Below are 17697 nucleotides of genomic sequence, written 5' to 3'. Positions count from 1 at the left end.
CAAATCTTAAAACTGCACTGGTTCATATTTTGTTATTTTATTTTATTTATTTATTTATTTTTGGTGGTACTGGGGTTCCTGGAAGCCCTTCTACCTCCGGGCTACACTCTCAGACCTATTTTATATTTTTGAAACAGGGTCTCTTATGCCAGCGCGGCTGGCTTCGAACCTGAGCGATCCTCCTGTCTCCGCCTCCCAAGCGCGGGGATTACAAGTGGGTGCCACCACGCCCGGCTTTATTTTATTTTATTTTTGCTTTTGCGGGTCTGAGGATGGAACCTGGGGGCATTTGACCTCTGAGCTACACCCCTGCCCTATTTTTATTCTTTTTTTTTTTTTTTTACACATGAGAGAAAATGTCAAGATTTACTTGTTTTTACAAAAACAAAAATAATAAATGCTTTTTAATACAAAGGAACAAAACAAGATATGCTAATATTGATGAACCAATTGAAATACTCTGGTTTCTTTCCTAAGGTATAAACCTTTCGTTTTGTACAGAATGAATAATTAATGAGAAAAAAATTCACTTTACAAAGTATATACCTTGGAACATTAAGAAAAATGTATATTCCTAATGAAAAAATAGTTATACAATTTTTATTATTGTAAACAATAAATTAGCAATAATACTATGGTCACATTAGATTATATACTGCAGACACATCTATCCCAAATACCTATTTTAAAATTTTAATACAATATTTTAATATAAACATCTGTCAGTCATAGACAAGGATAAGTCATGAAGTACATGCTATCAGAATGAACTTTGGTAACCAGAAATATAAAACTGAAGATAACATAAAATGTGCTATTTTAATATAGAAACAAAAATTAGCAGTGACACATTCTAGTATATTTTAGGATACTGAAAGCCTAACAGACTTAAGGGACAAGGTAGTAGATGTTGTATCATTTAAAAATGATCAGAAATTTCAAATAAATTACTTTCTTTAGCTGTTTCCCTTCCTATTTGAAAAACAGAGTTTCTTTTCCTCTTTTGATTTTTAAAAATTGTACTTTTTTCCCCATACATCAACAGAAACAATCTTTGGACACCAAATAAATTTTCCCCAGCAAGTGGCCCCAGCTATGTGTTATTTAGATTTGGTAAAATATTAGATGCTTCAGCCGGGCGTGGTGGCACACGCTTGTAATCCCGGTGCTTGGGAGGCGGAGACAGGAGGATCATGCAGGTTCGAAGCCAGCCGCGCTGGCGTAAGAGACCCTGTTTCAAAAATATAAAATAGGTCTGGGAGTGTAGCCCGGAGGTAGAAGGGCTTCCAGGAACCCCAGTACCACCCCCCCAAAAAAAATATTAGATGCTTTTTGAAATAATTATATTGACCAAATTTTCTCCTTGGCATGGAAAGAGGCTGACTTTTTTCCTAATTAGATGGTTACCTATTGTAGTATTTCCCCCCCCCCCACTTAAGTCCCTTCTCATATATAATTATATTTCCAATCCCATCTTTTTTTTTTTTTTTTTTTTTGGTGGTACTGGGGGTGGAACCCAGAGGCTTTCTATCTCCGGGCCATACTCCCAGACCTTTTTTATATTTTATTTGGAAACAGGGTCTCACTAAGTTGCTGAGAGCCTCACTAAGTAGCTGAGGCTGGCTTCGAACCCGTGTGATCCTCCTGTCTCAGCCTCCCGAGCGCGGGGATTACAAGCGTGCGCCACCACGCCCGGCTTCCTATCCCATCTTAAAAACAGCTAACACTACCCTAAAGTGCTTCCACCGTCAGTATGTCAAAACTACTTAGCAACAATGCCAGAGGAAATATGCTTGACTTTATCACAGGTAAAAGTATCAGAGATCTCCTGAACCTCAAGTAGTTTTCGCCACATCCTGCTCTCTGATGAGGACCTCTGATGGTCTCAGTTTGGCTTTTATGTGCTTGTGTTCATAGTACCCATCTGCCATTGGTATCCTGTCTTCCTTTTGTGGGCTTCTTCCTGTTTGTTTAAAAAACTGTTCTTCAAATTCTCGTAGGGCTTTCCGCAGTCTCTCCTTGTCAGCCCTGGTTTCTCGGAGATGGTCAAGAAGTACAGGCGTGGTAGCCTCGTGTAAATTGGACACGGAGGGAGCTGGTTGTTTTACTTCTTTCTTTTCTTCTGGCAGCAGGGCCCTAACAGGCTCCATCTCATTCGCGTAGGGGAGGTGGTCAGCAACAGGTCGGCTGGCTCTGGTAAAGGACTTTGTTGGCTTCCCTGTGGACAGTCTCCATCAGAGTCCTCTTCCTCCTGAATTGTTGGGATGAGGGAAGGTGTTGACAGGATTTGCTTGATAATTCTGTATCGGTCATAAAGAGGCTTAATAAGGTTCTTGTCTTGCTTAGTTGCCTTAGAACCTTCCTGGGGAGGAAGCTGCTCTCTCTGATCCTTCACGCATGCCGACGCGGCATCTGAAGCCTCTTCTCCGGAGGAGCCTGGCTCAGGGCCTGCAGCTTCCAGCTTCTCATTTTCTCTGGGGACTGTGGGTTGCTCACAGGAAGGGTTTCTAGGTGGGCCTTTGGGGACGCTCCCTTGTTTTTCTGACAGCTTCAGCTTTAGTTCTTTGAGCTGTTTACGACCCTTAGCCAAATCGTTCATCCATTTCAGGACTTCAGGATCAGAAGTCTTGTCACCATGTGAAGGCCGGTATTTTTTTTCTTGTTCAAACTTTTCTTCAAATTTCCGAATTTTCTGTTTGAGGCTCTGGATGCGTGTGGTGAGCTGGGCAATGGTCTGTGGCTCCTCGCCCTCCCCACAGTTGCGCCGTGAAGAACTTCAGGGCGTCATAAACTGCTGGGTGCTGGGAGGAGAAGGAGCTGACTCGGGGTCTAAGTTGAATCTCTGGCTTTGGCTAAAGATGGAGCATCGTGGCGAAAGCAGTGGGTTGTCGCCATCAGTGACGTGGTAGAGCAGCCCGCTGGTCCCAACAGACTGGAGCTCTTCTGGTGTGCTGTCGGCTTCCTTCTGCCCATCTTCGTGGACTGGCATGGGGTCTGCAGAACTGTCCTCATCTGCAGGCACACTCTGGGTGGGCGCTGGGGCTGGGTCCTTGACTCCATGCACCCGGGCAGCTTCTTCCTTACTTAGGTCCTGCTGAGTTTCAAACGCATCCTTTGGCCAAATGGCAGCCTTCTGGTCTATTCTGGGTTGAAGTTGCACTCTTCTTGGCACCTGATGGTGTTGCTTTGTGGACTCTCGTGGACTGGCATTCCTGCTCTACCCTGGCACTCCGAATGGCTGGGCACCACATGCTCTGTCTCCTGCCGTTCTCCATGGCTCTTCCCGCCCTCAGCTCTGAACACCGCCTTGGGCTTCCGAGACTTGAAGTTGCCCATGCCAGGTCTCCGCACGCAGTCCACCAGCAGGCTCTGCACTGCAAGCTGCTGTGCCTCCCGGGCGGGCGGCGCCTGCTCCTCTACGTGCACTGGGGCATCTGGGTAATTCTCTTTATTGTTTTCATCTCTGAGACTAGAGCAATCAGTCTGATCTTCATGTAGAGAGACTGTGTCTTTGTTACACTCTGTTACAGCAGTGCTGCTGAAGGAATTATCCTGAAGGCCGGGAGACTTGCTTTCTTCCAGACAGCTCCTACCCGTGTTGCTGAGCTACCACCCCCTTATTCTTTATTTTTGAAGCAGGGTCTCACTAAGTTGCAGAGGGCCTCACTAAGTAGCTGAGGCCGCCTGCAAACCTCGATCCTCTTGTCTCAGCCTTCCGAATCCTGAGATTACAAGCATGCGCCACCACGCCCGGCTACGGGTCCTTATTTCAGATAAGAAAAACAGACCCAGAGACAGCCGTGTGTCTGACCCTCACACGAGTTGCTCATCCCCTGTGGGTGGAGCCAAGGGCAGATGCCCGGCTGGGGGTCAGCCCTAAGCCCTGTGGCCCTGCCCAGGTCCAGTCCCTCTGTGTCCTCTTTGCGGATCCACAGGCGAAGTGGCAGGAGCCGGTGCGGCCAGCATCATGTCCGCCCTGACCGACAAGGCCGTGGTCAAGAAGGAGCTGCTGTATGACGTGGCGGGCAGAGACAAGTACCAGGTCAACAACAAGCACGACGACAAGTACTCCCCGCAGCCCGCCAGCAAGATCATCCAGCAGGCGGAGGAGATGGTGGGGCAGGAGGTGCTGTACAAGCTGACTAGCGAGAACTGCGAGCACTTCGTCAACGAGCTGCGCTACGGGGTCCCCCGCAGCGACCAGGTGCGTCCCCGGCCGGCCCCAGGCCCTGAGCCACAGCACCCCACTCACGGAGGCCGGGCATCAGTGTGTGTGTGTAAGAGAGGGAGAATCAACAAGACACGGTAGTGGAGACGTGCTTCCATCCCCACGATGTCACAGGACGGTGAGCCAGATGGGCAGGTGGCTGTGCAGGTCACGCAGCTTGGGGCAGGGTGGCCGAGGAAGGAAGTCACGGCCATGCGGAGTCTCCCAGGGGGTGCTTGGCCCTGAGATGACCTCTGCAGTCTAGAGGCAGGTTTTAATATTCCCCCTTCACAGCTGGGGAAACGGAGATTCCCAGAGCTTAAGTATCTTGTCTGTGGCCATTTATTTTATCCTACAAATCTGTGCTGAGACTCCGGGCCTGGACCCATTTCCCTGGGAGTCTAAGAGGCTGTGCTGTTAGGTCACGCAGGTCGGGTTTGCAGCCTCGTCGACCCTGTGAACAGCACTGACCTCAGCCCTGCTGAAGTCGAAGGGGCAGCTGGAGAGCCCAGGGGAGCCCAGGGGACACAGCTTTGTTCAGTTACTTGGTCCAGTTTGGCCACACACCTCCATCTCTCTCTCTCTCTCTTTTTTTTTTTTGGCAGTACTAGGGATGGAACCCAGGGGCATCCTGCCTCGGAGCTACACCCCCAGTCCTATTTTTATTCTTTATTTGGAAACAGGGTCTCACTAAGTTGCTGAGCCTTGCTAAATTGCTGAGTGTGGCCTCGAACCTGTGGTCCTCCTGTCTCAGCCTCCCAAGTGCTGGGATTACAGGCGTGCACCACCACGCCCGGTTCCTCGCTCTGCTTTGAACCTTTCTTCTTCCTGTTCTGTCTTGCTCCCTCCTGTTCTCCAACTCCACTTTCTGCCACTCCTTATAATTTTGTGTGTGTGTGTGTGTGTGTGTGTGTGTGTGTGTGTGTGTGTGTGTGTGTGCTGGGGATGGAACTCAGGGGCATTATCCCTTCGAGCTACATCCCCAGACCAATCTTTTATTCTTTATTTTGAAACAGAGACTCACTGAGTTGCAAAGGGCTTTGCTAAATACCTGAGGCTGTCTGTGAACCGTGATCCTCCAGTCTCAGCCTCTCAAATGCTGGGATTACAAGCATGTGCCACCACCCCCAGCTTGTAATATTTTTTAAAAATGAAAACATTGTATGAAAAAGGTTCTTACATGTCTGTTGATGTATGGTAATATGTTTTTTTTCTTCAGTGAATGATGAGGTTAAGATCTGTCAGGTCGTTTGTTTTTATTTTTTGAAGTCTAGTCTGGTTTTCCTGGGCCAATGAGTGTGTCCAGCGCATGGGCTCCTGGAGTCAGGCAGACCTGGGCTGGCTCTGGACCCGCTTTCTTGCTAGCTGCATGAATTTGGGGAAATGACTCAAGTTCACAACGTGACAAAATGCAGATGTAACTGGTCTTGGAGGATTTCCACATGAATGTGATAAGAACATCTTTATGCTCAGTACAGAGCTGACTCAGAACATGTATTTAAGAACCAGGTATGGAGCTGGGTGTGGTGGCGCACGCTTGTAATCCCAGCATTCAGGAGGCTGAGACTAGAGAATCATGGTTCGTGGACAGCCTCAGCTACTTAACGAGGCCCTTTGCAACTCGGTGAGACCCTGTTCCAAAAATAAAAAGACTAAAAAATAGGGCTGGGGGTGTATCTCGGAGGTTGAATGCCCCTGGGTTCCATCCCCAGTACCCCCCCCCCCCACACACACACAACCAGGTATGGTAGCGCGTGCCCATAATCCCGGTACTGGGAGGCTAACAGAGGAGGCTTGCAGGTTCGAGATCAGCTTCAGCAATTCAGAAGGACCCTTAGTAACTTAGCAAGACTCTATTTCAAAATAAGAAATAAAATAGGAAGCCAGGCGTGGTGGTGCACTCTTGTAACCTCAGCATTTAGGAGGCTGAGACCTGAGAATCCTGGTTTGCAGACAGCCTCAGCTACTTAGTGAGGCCCTCCACAACTCAGTGAGACCCTGTTTCAAAATAAAGAATAAAAAATAAGACTGAGGGTGTAACTCGTAGAATGCCCCTGGGTTCCATGCCCAGTACTGGGAAAAAAAAATAGGGCTGGGGGTGTGGCTTGAAAAAAAATAGGGCTGGGGGTGTGGCTTGAAAAAAATAGGGCTGGGGGTGTGGCTTGGAGGCAGAAGGTTAAAGAAACAAAAGATATACTTAAGAAATTGTGGCCACACTGGTCCTCACCTGATTCTTGCTGGGGTCACCCTGTATGTTGTCCACTGGCCTCTGGGGTCACAGTGACTGGGATGGGGACACACTTGCCAACAACACCTGCAGGGATTAGACTTGGTTTCTCCCACACTGCTGGCAACCAGGTATACATACTACCCCGGTGGGAGCCACCACGCCCGTCTGCACGCTCGTAATCCCAGCATTCGGGAGGCTGAGACCAGAGGATCGCAGTTCGCAGACGGTCTCAGCTACTTAGTGAGCCCTCCGCAACTTAGTGAGACCCTGTTTCAAAATAAAGATTAAAAAAAAAAAGCCGGGCGTGGTGGCGCACGCTTGTAATCCCAGCATTCGGGAGGCTGAGACCTGGAGGATCACTGTTCAAGGACAGCCTCAGCTACTTAGTGAGGCCCTCTGCAACTCAGTGAGACCCGGTTTCAAAATAAAGAATAAAAACTAGGGCAGGGGGTGTAGCTCGGAGGTCAAATGCCCCTGGGTTCCATCCCCAGACCCCCCCCCAAAAAAAAAAAGATTAAAAAAATAGCGCAGGGGGTGTGGCTTGGAGGTCAAATGCCTATGGGTTCCATCCCCAGACCCGCAAAACAAAAAACAAAAGACATGGCAGTAGCCGGGCGTGGTGGTGCACGCCTTGTAATCCCAGCATTCAGGAGGCTGAGACCGGAGGATTGCAGTTTGTGGACAGCCTCAGCTACTAAGTGAGGCCCCTAGCAACTGATTGAGAATCTGTTTTGAAAATAGAAAGAATAAAACAGTAGGACTTTGGTGTCGCTCAGAGGTCGAATGCCCCTGGGTTCCATAGCCGGTATACACACACACACACACACACACACACACACACACACACACACACACAGTAGCAGTAGCTATATCAGCATAAAAATATTCTTAAAAAGTTCTGATTCCCTCATTTCAGTTGCTGCTATTTCTCACTCACTTATGGCTTTGGCTTCAGGGAAATTCCCCTGTGCCTGCCCCAGTGAACTCTAAATGCAGGTGACAGTACAGCCCATGTGTGGGGCAGTGACATACCCCATGACGCTGAGGATTTGGTTGATTTATGAAATAAATCCTAATCATCTCATTTTAGTTATTCTATTCTAGAAACAGAGTAAAGAAACAGATCCACAAGTTTATAGGGATATAGAATTTTATGTCCACACGATGTTGTTACATAATCTAGTATAATCCGTAGGTCATTAGGCACAAATGACATTTAGAATAGTTAAATGTCAAATCTTGAGCTAGTGAAAGAACCAGGACATAGTGTTTGCCTTTTATTCTTATGTAAACAATAACTCATCCCTTCTTGCAGAATGAAATAAAACAAATTGGGCACATCACATTTTCTTCAAATGGCTCTAGCCCTGCCCACCTACCCATCTAATTTAAAGAGGCAAAATGATAGCAGTATTGTCATCCCAGCATTGGGGAGGCTGAGACCGGAGGATCACGGTTCGCGGACAGCCTCAGCTACTTAGTGAGGCCCTTTGCAACTCAGTGAGACTTTGCTTTAAAATAAAGAATAAAAAATAAGGCTTGGGGTGTAGCCCAGAGGTAGAATATCCCTGGGTTCCATCCTCAGTATTGAAAAAAAAAATACAATAGTCAGGTGTGTCAGTGCACACCAGTAATCCAGTACTTGGAAGGCTGAGACTGGAGGATCACAGGTTTGAGGCCAGCATGTGGTAATTTAGGAAGACCCTGTTTCAAAACAAAAAATAAAAAGGGCTGAGGGTGTGCCTCAGAGGTAGAATGGGTCCAGTCCCTTGTAACACCACACACACACACACACATATTCTCTCTCTCTCTCTCTCTCTCTCTCTCTCTCTCTCTCTCTCTCTCTCTCTCTCTCTCTCTCTCCTCCATAAGTGCCCATCTTACCAGAGATGATGGACTTAATAGAAATTGGAAGAAGTCCAGTGGTGTTTATCTTTGTAACAAGCTAAGACCTTTGCATCTGATTCATGAGGACACTTTTTTTTCCATAAAAGGTTGAATTCCTTTGAAAATACCGACAATTTAAAGCATGCAGGTATATAATGAAATGATATAAAAATATATAAAGTAAATAATAAAGAACTGTGAGAATTAAATAAAAATCGCTATCATTTTAAACAATATTGAATAGCTTTAAGCAATTGATAATTCAAATGGAAAATTAATTTAGGATACAGACACTTGCCTTAGACAATAACAAAGTTTGACATATTGACTCCTTCACCAAACTTTTTTTTCTTTTTTTTTTTTTTTTGCGGTACTGGGGATGAAACCCAGGGGCATTCTACCTCTGAGTTACACTCCCAGCCCTATTTTTCTTATTCTTTATTTTGAAACAGGGTCTCATTGAGTTGTGGAGGGCCATACTAAGTAGCTGAGGCTGGCCATCAACCAATCCTCCTGTGTCAGCTTCCCAAATACTGGGATTACAAGTATGCGCCACAACTCCCCGCTCAATTTTTTTTTTATTTTGAAACAGGGTTTTGCTACATTGCTGAGTCTCACTAAGTTGCTGAGGCTGGCCTGGAACTTGTGAACTTCCTGTCTCAGCCTCCCAAGTACTGGGATCACAGGCATGCACCTCCATGCCCAGCTCAACTTATCTCTTACAAGATTCTGCTTTAAGGCTGGTGGTGCACAGCCTGGAGCCCACCCTCACATCAGAATTCCTGTAACCTGAGCGGAGGCTGCTGGGCTGGATCTATTAGCTGTGGCCCCAGAGACTGTTTTCCCCCAAAGTGTGCCCTACCAGGACTAACTAGATACCGGTTTCTTGTATTTATTTCCCCCTTTGTGTACAAAGCTTCACCACACACAATGTGGCCATTCTGTTTTCCTTGACAAAGATCTTTTGTATAAATGGTTGCCTCAGCATTTGCGCTCCCACTGGAAGCTCTGTAAAGAGCGAGGGCCACATTGTTCCTCCTCCATTGTCTGCAGACCTGTCTCCCACAGCTCAGCAAGGAAAACCCTGGATACAAGTGATGCTTCACCGCTGGTCCCCAGCAAGGGAACCCATGGAACCCACCCAGTGGCCCTACCTAGCCAAACCTCCAGCCTTATTTTTTAAAATAATTTTTTTTTCAAACAGGGTCCCTGTTGAGATCCTGTTTCAAAATAAAGAATAAAAAATAGGGGTAGGGGTGTAGCTTGGTGGTAGAATGCCCCTGGTTCCGTCCCCAATACCAAAAAAAAAAAAAAGTTGAGCCAGGCATGGTAGCCTATGCTTGTAATCCCAGTACTTGGGAGGCTGAGACAGGAGGATCACAGGTTCAGAGCCAGCCTCAGTTACTTAGTGAGGCTGTTAGTAACTTAGTGAGACTCTGTTTCTAAATAATACAATGAAGAGGGCTGGAGTGTAGCTCAGAGGTAGAATGCCCCGAGTTCAATCCCCAGTACCAAAAAAAGAAAGAGAAGTAGTGCCATAACCAAGCCGGACTGCTCAGTGTGACTGGGGAGCCTGGTGTGTTGGCGGCTGTCACCATGTCCTCGCCCACTGCGCTATGCTTCTCACCTACAGCGACTGCTGGAGGGTGTGATCTACCCAAACAGGAGAAAGAGCCAAGAAGCAAGATCGCAGAGACCACAGAACCGGGCTGTTCCCATCAGTGGCCTCCCTGCTAGAACGTAAAATACCTGACGGCCACACCTGCGAGGAAGGGAGATTTATTTGCTCTCATGCTCTCAGTTCTGGAGATTTCAGAAGTTTCTGCCAGTGGTGTCACATCTGCAGGGCTCAGAACATGGCAGTGGGAAATAGAGAGAGAGAGAGAGAGAGAGAGAGAGAGAGAGAGAGAGAGAGGAGGGAAGGAGGGAGGAGGGAGGAGAGAAGAGGGACTCAGGGACTCTGCTAGAAGCAAAGAGAGAAGGGGCCCACTGGGACAAATGTCTAGCCTCATCCCCAGTGACCCTAACCTCCTCTAGTCACACCGCCCTGCCCACCTTGCACCCAATAAACCCACTAACCTGTTAATGTAAGTGTCTGCTGATGAGGTCAGAACCCTCATAAACCAATCACTTCACCTCTGAACTTTCCTGCATTAATGTATAAGCCCTGCCAGGGAACATTCTCGGCCAAACCATAATGGTGAGGATTCATAACGGAGCCATCCGAGGACAGCTGCAAAGGGAAGTCCCAGGACCCAGCCATGCACTGGCCGAGGAGTGGCCAGCACAGATGGAAGGAGAGTGGCCCTCTCTAGGAAAGAGGTGTCCAAGGGAAATACGAGAACCAGTAGATTATCAATAGAGTATTTCTTTAATTAGCATAAAATAAAGTAATACTGAAGAATGGGGGAGGGAAAGCAGATTACAGTAACAAAATGGTTAATCTTCATTTACCATAAGAAGCCAAAGGAAGCTCAATGTGGTGGCGGCGCACGCCTGTAATCTCGATACTTGGGAGGCTGAGAAAGGAGGATCAAAGATTTGAGGACAGCCTCAGCAACACAATGAGAGTCTCAGTAACCTAGTAAGATCCTATTTCTTTCTTTCTTTTTTGTGTGGCACTGGGGATTGAACCCAGAGGCATTCTACCTCCAAGCTACACCCCCAGCCCTATTTTATTTTTTTTTATTTTGAAACAGGGTCTCATTAAGTTGCAGAGGGCCTCACAAGTTACTGAGGTTGTCCATGAACCTGTCTCAGCCTCCCAGTATTGGGATTACAAGCATGTGCCACCATGCCTGGCTTGTGAGACCATTTTTCTAAAAATAAAAAAAAATTTTTTTAAAGGGCTAGAGGTATAGCTCTAAGGTAGAATGCCCCTGGGTTCAACTTCTAGAACTAGGAGGAGGAGGGAGAGGAATTGTTAAAAAAGTGTATCTAAGATTTATAAATAAAGCCGGGCGTGGTGGCGCTCGCTTGTAATCCCAGCATTTGGGAGGCTGAGACTGGAGGATCGCGGTTCGCGGACAGCCTCAGCTACTTAGTGAGGCCCTCTGCAACTCAGTGAGACCCTATTTCAAAATAAAGAATAAAAAATTGGGCAGGGAGTATAGCTCGGAGGTCAAATGCCTCTGGGTTCCATCCCCAGAACAGGGAGAGAAAAAAAAAAAATATATATGTATGTATACACCAGGTATGGTGGTGCATTCTTTTAATCCCAGTAAGTACTTGGGAGGCTGAGGCAGGGAGAAGCATAGGGTTGAGACCAATTTCAACAACTTAGTGACACCCTTTTGTGTGTGTGTGTGTGTGTGTGTGTGTGTGTGTGTGTGTGTGTGTGTGTGGTACTGGAGACTGAATGAACCCAGGGGCATTCTACCTCTGAGCTCCAGCTCCAGCCCTATTTTTTGTTCTTTATTTTGAAACAAGGTCTCACTGAGTTGCAAAGGGTCTCACTAAGTAGCTGAGGCTGGCCAGGAACCACTATCCTCCTGTCTCAGCCTCCCGAATGCTGGGATTACTAGCGTGCACCACCACGCCCAGCTCAGATGGCTTTTTAAAAAGTTTGTTTGTTAAAGTCTTTGTCCAGAGTCCATTGTCCAGAGTTTGGCGCCTCGGTCATGTGCTTATGATGAAGGCCGGGGCCTGCTGCTGCCCAGAAGTCCGAGTGAATGAGTGTGGGGCAGTGCTGTTAGCTTGGAGTTTCCCTGTGGGGTGACCTGGAGGGCCACTGGAGAGCCCCACGTCCATCTGTTGTCATTTCTACCTGGTCTGATCAGATTGTCAGAAGAATCTTCCAAACCTTTGTATGGAGGGCGAAGCTGTGGGAGGTTTGAGAGTCACGCACTCAGCCTCTGACGGCCTTTCCTCCCTTGTCTGTGGTACGATCCAACCTCAACCATGCTTCTGCATTCCTGGGCCCCAAGTCTTCTTTCCAGAGAAGGAACTTTCCGACTTCTGCAGGGCTGAGGGAGGAGGTCCTGGGTCCTGGTGAAGCCCTCTCCTGCCCCTCTGTTGGCACCGGGCTCATCAGTGTGCCATCCTTTTTGAGATTTTCTGCTATTTCGCAGGGTTGGCCCTCAGTGTTTCCTAATGCCGCCTGAGGATTCTGTCCTCGTGGAATTGTGCCCCAAACGCCTTTTGTGTTGTGAGCTGCTGCTGGCCATTGAACTCCGGGCTAGGGACATGCTAGGCAAGTACTCCTCTACTGAGCTACATCCCCAGCCCAAACAAGTCCTTTTATTTTAGTTGGGTTTTCGGAGGGAGTACAATGAACATATGCTCAATTTTTATCTTGAAATTGGCTCTTACGGAAGTCAGCCATCCCGACAACTTGAAGTATGACATCATGGCTATTCATATTTGGGTCATTTATTTAAGAACACAAAGAGAGCACCCTGCGCCCGGCAGGACCAGGCACCCGGGCTGTGGTGATGAGGCGCGGTCCTGGCTCTCCCGGAGAGGTCGTGTTTTATTGTGTTCTCAATATCAACTTCTTCCTGACTTCATGCTTGCTCCCAAGCTGGCCAGGATCCCATTGGCTGGCCAGGATCTTGGCCATTCTGGTGTCATCGTTTCCACAGCCACCATCTGGAGATTTATATGCTTTAAATAGTCACGGAATGAATCTGTTTCCATGTAATGCCAGGCCAGCTGGCTCGTCCACTGACTCTTCCCCCATCCAGCCTGCTCCTCCGCTCTACCCTGCCAAGATATCTGTTGACTTCTGGCTCTGGCCAAGGGAGGCCAAGAGGCATGGGAGGTGCCCCGAGCTCACCAATCCTGGCCTCAGATTCCCACAGTCTGACTCGGCCTTCTCTGTTGCAGGTCCGAGACGTCGTCATGGCGGCTGGCCTCGCGGGAGTGGGCTTGGCGGCCATGGGCCTTGTTGGAGTCCTGTGCTCAAGAAACAAGAAACAAAAGCAGTAGCTTGACAGCACCGTCCAATCAGGAGTGACTTCATGCATTAGGGGCCTTGTTTTGCTAGAGAGCTGCAGGTGTGGGTTGCGGGTTTCATTCTGTTTTTTAGTAAGGCTTATTTTCAAAGAATAAAATTAAGCACGATAAGCGAGGGTTTTTATGGGGGGAGGCACAGCACAGACGGACTGGTGTGTAGGCTGGAGGGAGCGGCCAGCCTCCGTTTGGTCTTCTCTCTTCCTCTTTGCAGGCTGTATTCATTGCATTGCAGAAAGCAGAGTCTAGCCCTGGTTGTTCTAGGTGAAGGGCATCTCTAGTTGTCAGGGTACACATGGGTGGCAGAGCAGACAGAAACAGGAACCAGCAGACTGGCCAGGGATCTTGGCTGGAAACTTGATCCAAGATTTCATCGAAGACTCGGAAGCTGGAGTCTAGAGATGCTCAAGGCAGTTAAAAAAAATCCTCTGCCGTAGAAATTTTATTACGTGCTTTCGCAGATATTCCTAAAACCTTCTAATTTCCTGGCCTCTTTCACCTCCTTAAGCGCCCCGGCTTCTGCACCACCCCCGCTTCCCATGACCACCAAGGCTCTGACAGCTGCTCCCTCTGCCCTTCTCTTCCTCTCCCTGCTACCTGACCTCTGGGCTCTGGGAGCAAGTTCCCGAGAGAGAGAATCTGATTGGTTCAGCACGCACATATCTCGGCTTATCCACCAGCTGCCTTTGGGTTGCACAACTTCCACCGGGCCAATCAGTGGTGTTCACGGCCTCTGACTTGCAGCCGGGGTGGAGCTGCCTTCAAGGCTGATATCTCTGCTGTGGGGCCCTCCTGCGAGGGGCCGGGCAAGGTGTGGCCCTAGTTGCAGGTCATTTGAAATCTGTTGCTAACGCACGGTGGGTTTTGCAGGTATTGCAAGTGACTTTCTCTAAAGGATTGCCGGGCTCACTGTCCTCTCTCGTGCAGGCCCAGAGGCGTGCTTCCCTTCTACTGGGCTGAGAATGTTCCTCCCTCGGCTCTGGTTGTCGGGGGGCCATCCTGTCCCGTCCTGCACAGGATTTGCAGATGGCTCTGAGGCAGCTCCTTCTGGCCTCTCTCGCCGGCCCAGGGCTGAGAGAAGAATCGCCCCCAACCTCCCAGTACAGTTTTCATTGTTTTTGTCTTATCCCTGTTGACGTAGCATCTCCTGCCAGCTCCCAGGCTCCTCACACCTAGGGATCACAGGCTGTGTCCAAAGGGCAGGTCTTTTGAAGCCCTTTTCACCTGCCACAGGGGAAGGACACACACACACATGCACACGCACATGCACACACACGTGCACACGTGCGCAAACACACGTGCATCTATATATTTCTTCCCAATTAGTAATGGGGGCAGAAGAAAAAGATTGAGGAGAAACGAAGGTAAGAAAGCAAAACAAAATACACTCTCTTCAGCTTTGAGAAAACAATAAAGGAGGAAAAAAAACATGTACAAAAAAAGGCAAGTGTAGAAATAACCAAGTAAAATGGAGGAACTAGTTCCAAATATATTGGTAGTCACACCCTAAGAATAAGTGGACTAAACTTGTAGAGTCATAACAAACATACGTGGGCAAGTCCCCACATGTGTACATGGCAGAACTTGCAAAGTAAACTCGCAAATCATTACACTGGTTTTAAAATGAATTTGCAAATATGCTTTGCCATAGAAACACTTAGAATACGGTGGCTGAAACGAGAAGGACGGAAATTCCAGGTCTGCTGCCTTAAGAAAGCAGATGTCAAGGGGAAAAATTTGGGGTATATGAATATGGTCTTTGAAAGAAATGTTAGGTACAAAACACTAATGTGAACTCAGTGAAAGCTATTTCAGATAATTGGAAAAATTCAAATTGTGACTGAATGTGAAAGAATATTATGAATTATTATATTGTGCGATAATGGTATTATGTAAACCCATGCCCTAATTTAAGAAAGTAGCAGATGTAACAACATAGTAAGTTTTAAGTTGAGGGTCGTTGGACTAGATTTTCTATTACTTTCTATATATTATTTTACATAGCAAACATCTTTAACAGTATCTGATATTTGAACTTGAAGGTTTAAATAAACTAAGATGAATCTACTTCAATAAATCGTAAATATTTAATAAAGGAGTAAAAGATATGCTAAACAAATACTAAAATTAATGTGTTAACTGGTATAGCTATAATGTTAATATCAGAAAATATAGGATTTAAGGCAAAGTTCTTAGTATGATAAAAAGGTTATAATTAAAGTTGTAACTGAATAGAAATATATACGAATTCTAAACTGGTTTGTATTTAATAGTCTCAAAAGTGATGATGAAAATTTTGGCTTATTTTTTTATTTTTATTTTTTTGTGGTACTGTGGGTGGAACCCAGGGGCTTTTCTACCTCCAGGCTATACTCCCAGACCTATTTTATATTTTTATTTGGAAACAGGATCTCGCTAAGTTGTTGAGAGCCTTACTAAGTAGCGGAGGCTGGATTTGAACCTTTACAATCCTCCTGTTTCAGCCTCCCAAGCACTGGGATTACAAGTGTGTGCCACCACGCCCGGCAAATTTTGGCTTGTACAAAGGGAAATAGACAAATTTACCATCATGGTGGGGACTCTAAATACACCTATCTTAAGAAAGAACCAATAAATCAAAGAAATGCAAAGATAATAAAAATTTGAAGAAATTTGCCAACAAGTTGATTTAATGGATATAAACAGAGTGTACTGGCCAGGCATGGTGGCGCACGCTTGTCATCCCCGCGCTTGGGAGGCGGAGACAGGAGGATCGCGCAGGTTCGAAGCCAGCAGCGCTGGCTTAAGAGACCCTGTTTCCAAAAATAAAAATAACTCTGGGATTGTAGCCCAGAGGTAGAAGGGCTTCCAGAAACCCCAGTACCACCAAAAACAAAACAAAGCAAAAACAAAACAAACAAAAAAAACAGAGTGTAATTGTGGAATAAAGAATCTTTTCAGCCACGCATGAAGGAACATTTATGAGAACTATGTCCTAGGCCTTAAAGCCAGTCTTATCACATTTCAGGAGATTAGTAATCAGCGACCATCTTCTCTGACATACTGCAACTGAATTAGGGATCAGTAACAAAGAGATGGCCAGGAAAACCCTATATATACTTTCAGAAATTTTAAAACCTCCTTCTAGATGAATTAGGAGTGAAACAAACATGGTGGAAGTTAGGTTGTGTTTAGGACTAAATGGTAATGAAGGTATCAATATTTAACCATGCATCAAAAGGAATGTGCGTGGGAGGCTGAGACGGGATGATTGTAGGTTTGCAGCCAGTCTCAACACTTAGTGAGGCCTCCCGCAATTTAGTGAGACCCTGCTTCAAAATAAAAAATAAAGCAGAGCTGGCGTATAATTCAGGGTTAGAATGCCCCTGTGTTCAGTCTTAGTACCACAGAACAACAGCAACAAAAGACAGAATGACAGATGCCAAGGAGATCAAATGATAAGAAATAGCAGTATGTAATTTCAGGACAAGACATTGGGAATGTTCAATGGAATTGATATATTCAAAAAGCCCTAGTGCAGTTGATTTAAGAATAAAAATAGAAGCAGTTCTAGAACTCTTAAGGAAATTAAATAGGGTGTTAAACATTTTTCTACCAATTAGAGACATGAGTAGATTTTTTTTTTTAACAGGTCTGGGGATGGAACCCAGGGGCATTCGACCTCCAAGCTACACCCCCTGCCCTTTTAAAAATTTTTTTGGTGGTACTGGGGTTCCTGGAAACCCTTCTATCTCCGGGCTACACGCCCAGACCTATTTTTTGTAATATTTTTATTTGGAAACAGGGTCTCTTAAGCCAGTGCATCTGGCTTTGAACATGCGTGATCCTCCTGTCTCTGCCTCCCAAGTGCGGGGATTACAAGCGTGCACCACCATGCCCGGCCCCTCTGCCCTTTTTAAAAATGCATTTTAATTTGAAACAAGGTCTCATTAAATTGCAGAGGGCCTCACTAAGTAGCTGAGGCTGTCCTCGAACCATGATCTTCTGGTCTCAGCCTCCTGAATTCTGAGATTACACACCTGGCTTCAAGCAGATGAGTTTTACTAAATATTCATAGGGAAGCAAGACTTCTATTGCCGCAGACTTGGCTCAGTCCAAATGGGGCTCGATTCCACTCGCGATCTAATCAAATCTCAGAAAAGATGGGGGAGGATAGGGTGCCCGTACTGCAGCCACTTATCTGCAGCGATCCTTTCCCTTCTAGGAAATAAATTTCTTTAAGTCCCTATTTGCAGCGCTTCTGGAAAGAATCTGATATGGATCAATGCTTCTTGTGCAATCGAACACTTTATTCTAGACACAAGATTTTTTATATTTTCCCATTTCCCAGTGATCCCCTAGTAGAAAAGTGCAAAACACCCAAGGTACAATAGTGAGATACACATGCAGATTACCAACCCTGAACAAGACAAAAGTGAGG

General features: G+C 46.6%; 1 protein-coding gene and 1 pseudogene across 2 annotated transcripts in view; one reads left to right on the top strand and one right to left on the bottom strand.

The window, feature by feature from the left end:
• Positions 1-13253, top strand: part of LOC308278242 (phospholipase A and acyltransferase 3) — a gene marked incomplete at its 3' end in the record, with an annotated part of 32206 nt that extends 18953 nt beyond the window's left edge. Inside the window, exons 4-5 of the mRNA XM_080717892.1 lie at positions 3936-4204; positions 13152-13253. Coding sequence (XP_080574018.1) covers positions 3936-4204; positions 13152-13253 — 371 coding nt within the window. The remainder of the gene's footprint in view (positions 1-3935; positions 4205-13151) is intronic.
• LOC308272549 (protein FAM13C-like) lies at positions 1836-3830 on the bottom strand (annotated as a pseudogene). The gene is made up of 2 exons: positions 3789-3830; positions 1836-3552 (listed from the first exon to the last, which is right to left on the bottom strand). The product of its transcript is annotated as a protein FAM13C-like (transcript).
• Positions 13254-17697: the final 4444 nt, after the last annotated feature.

Source organism: Muscardinus avellanarius (assembly GCF_963383645.1).
Source record: "Muscardinus avellanarius genome assembly, chromosome: 1".
In the NCBI taxonomy this organism is placed as follows: domain Eukaryota; kingdom Metazoa; phylum Chordata; class Mammalia; order Rodentia; family Gliridae; genus Muscardinus; species Muscardinus avellanarius.
The sequence above is the reverse complement of the archived record's forward strand: the minus strand, read 5'-3'. Positions and strand labels throughout refer to the sequence as shown.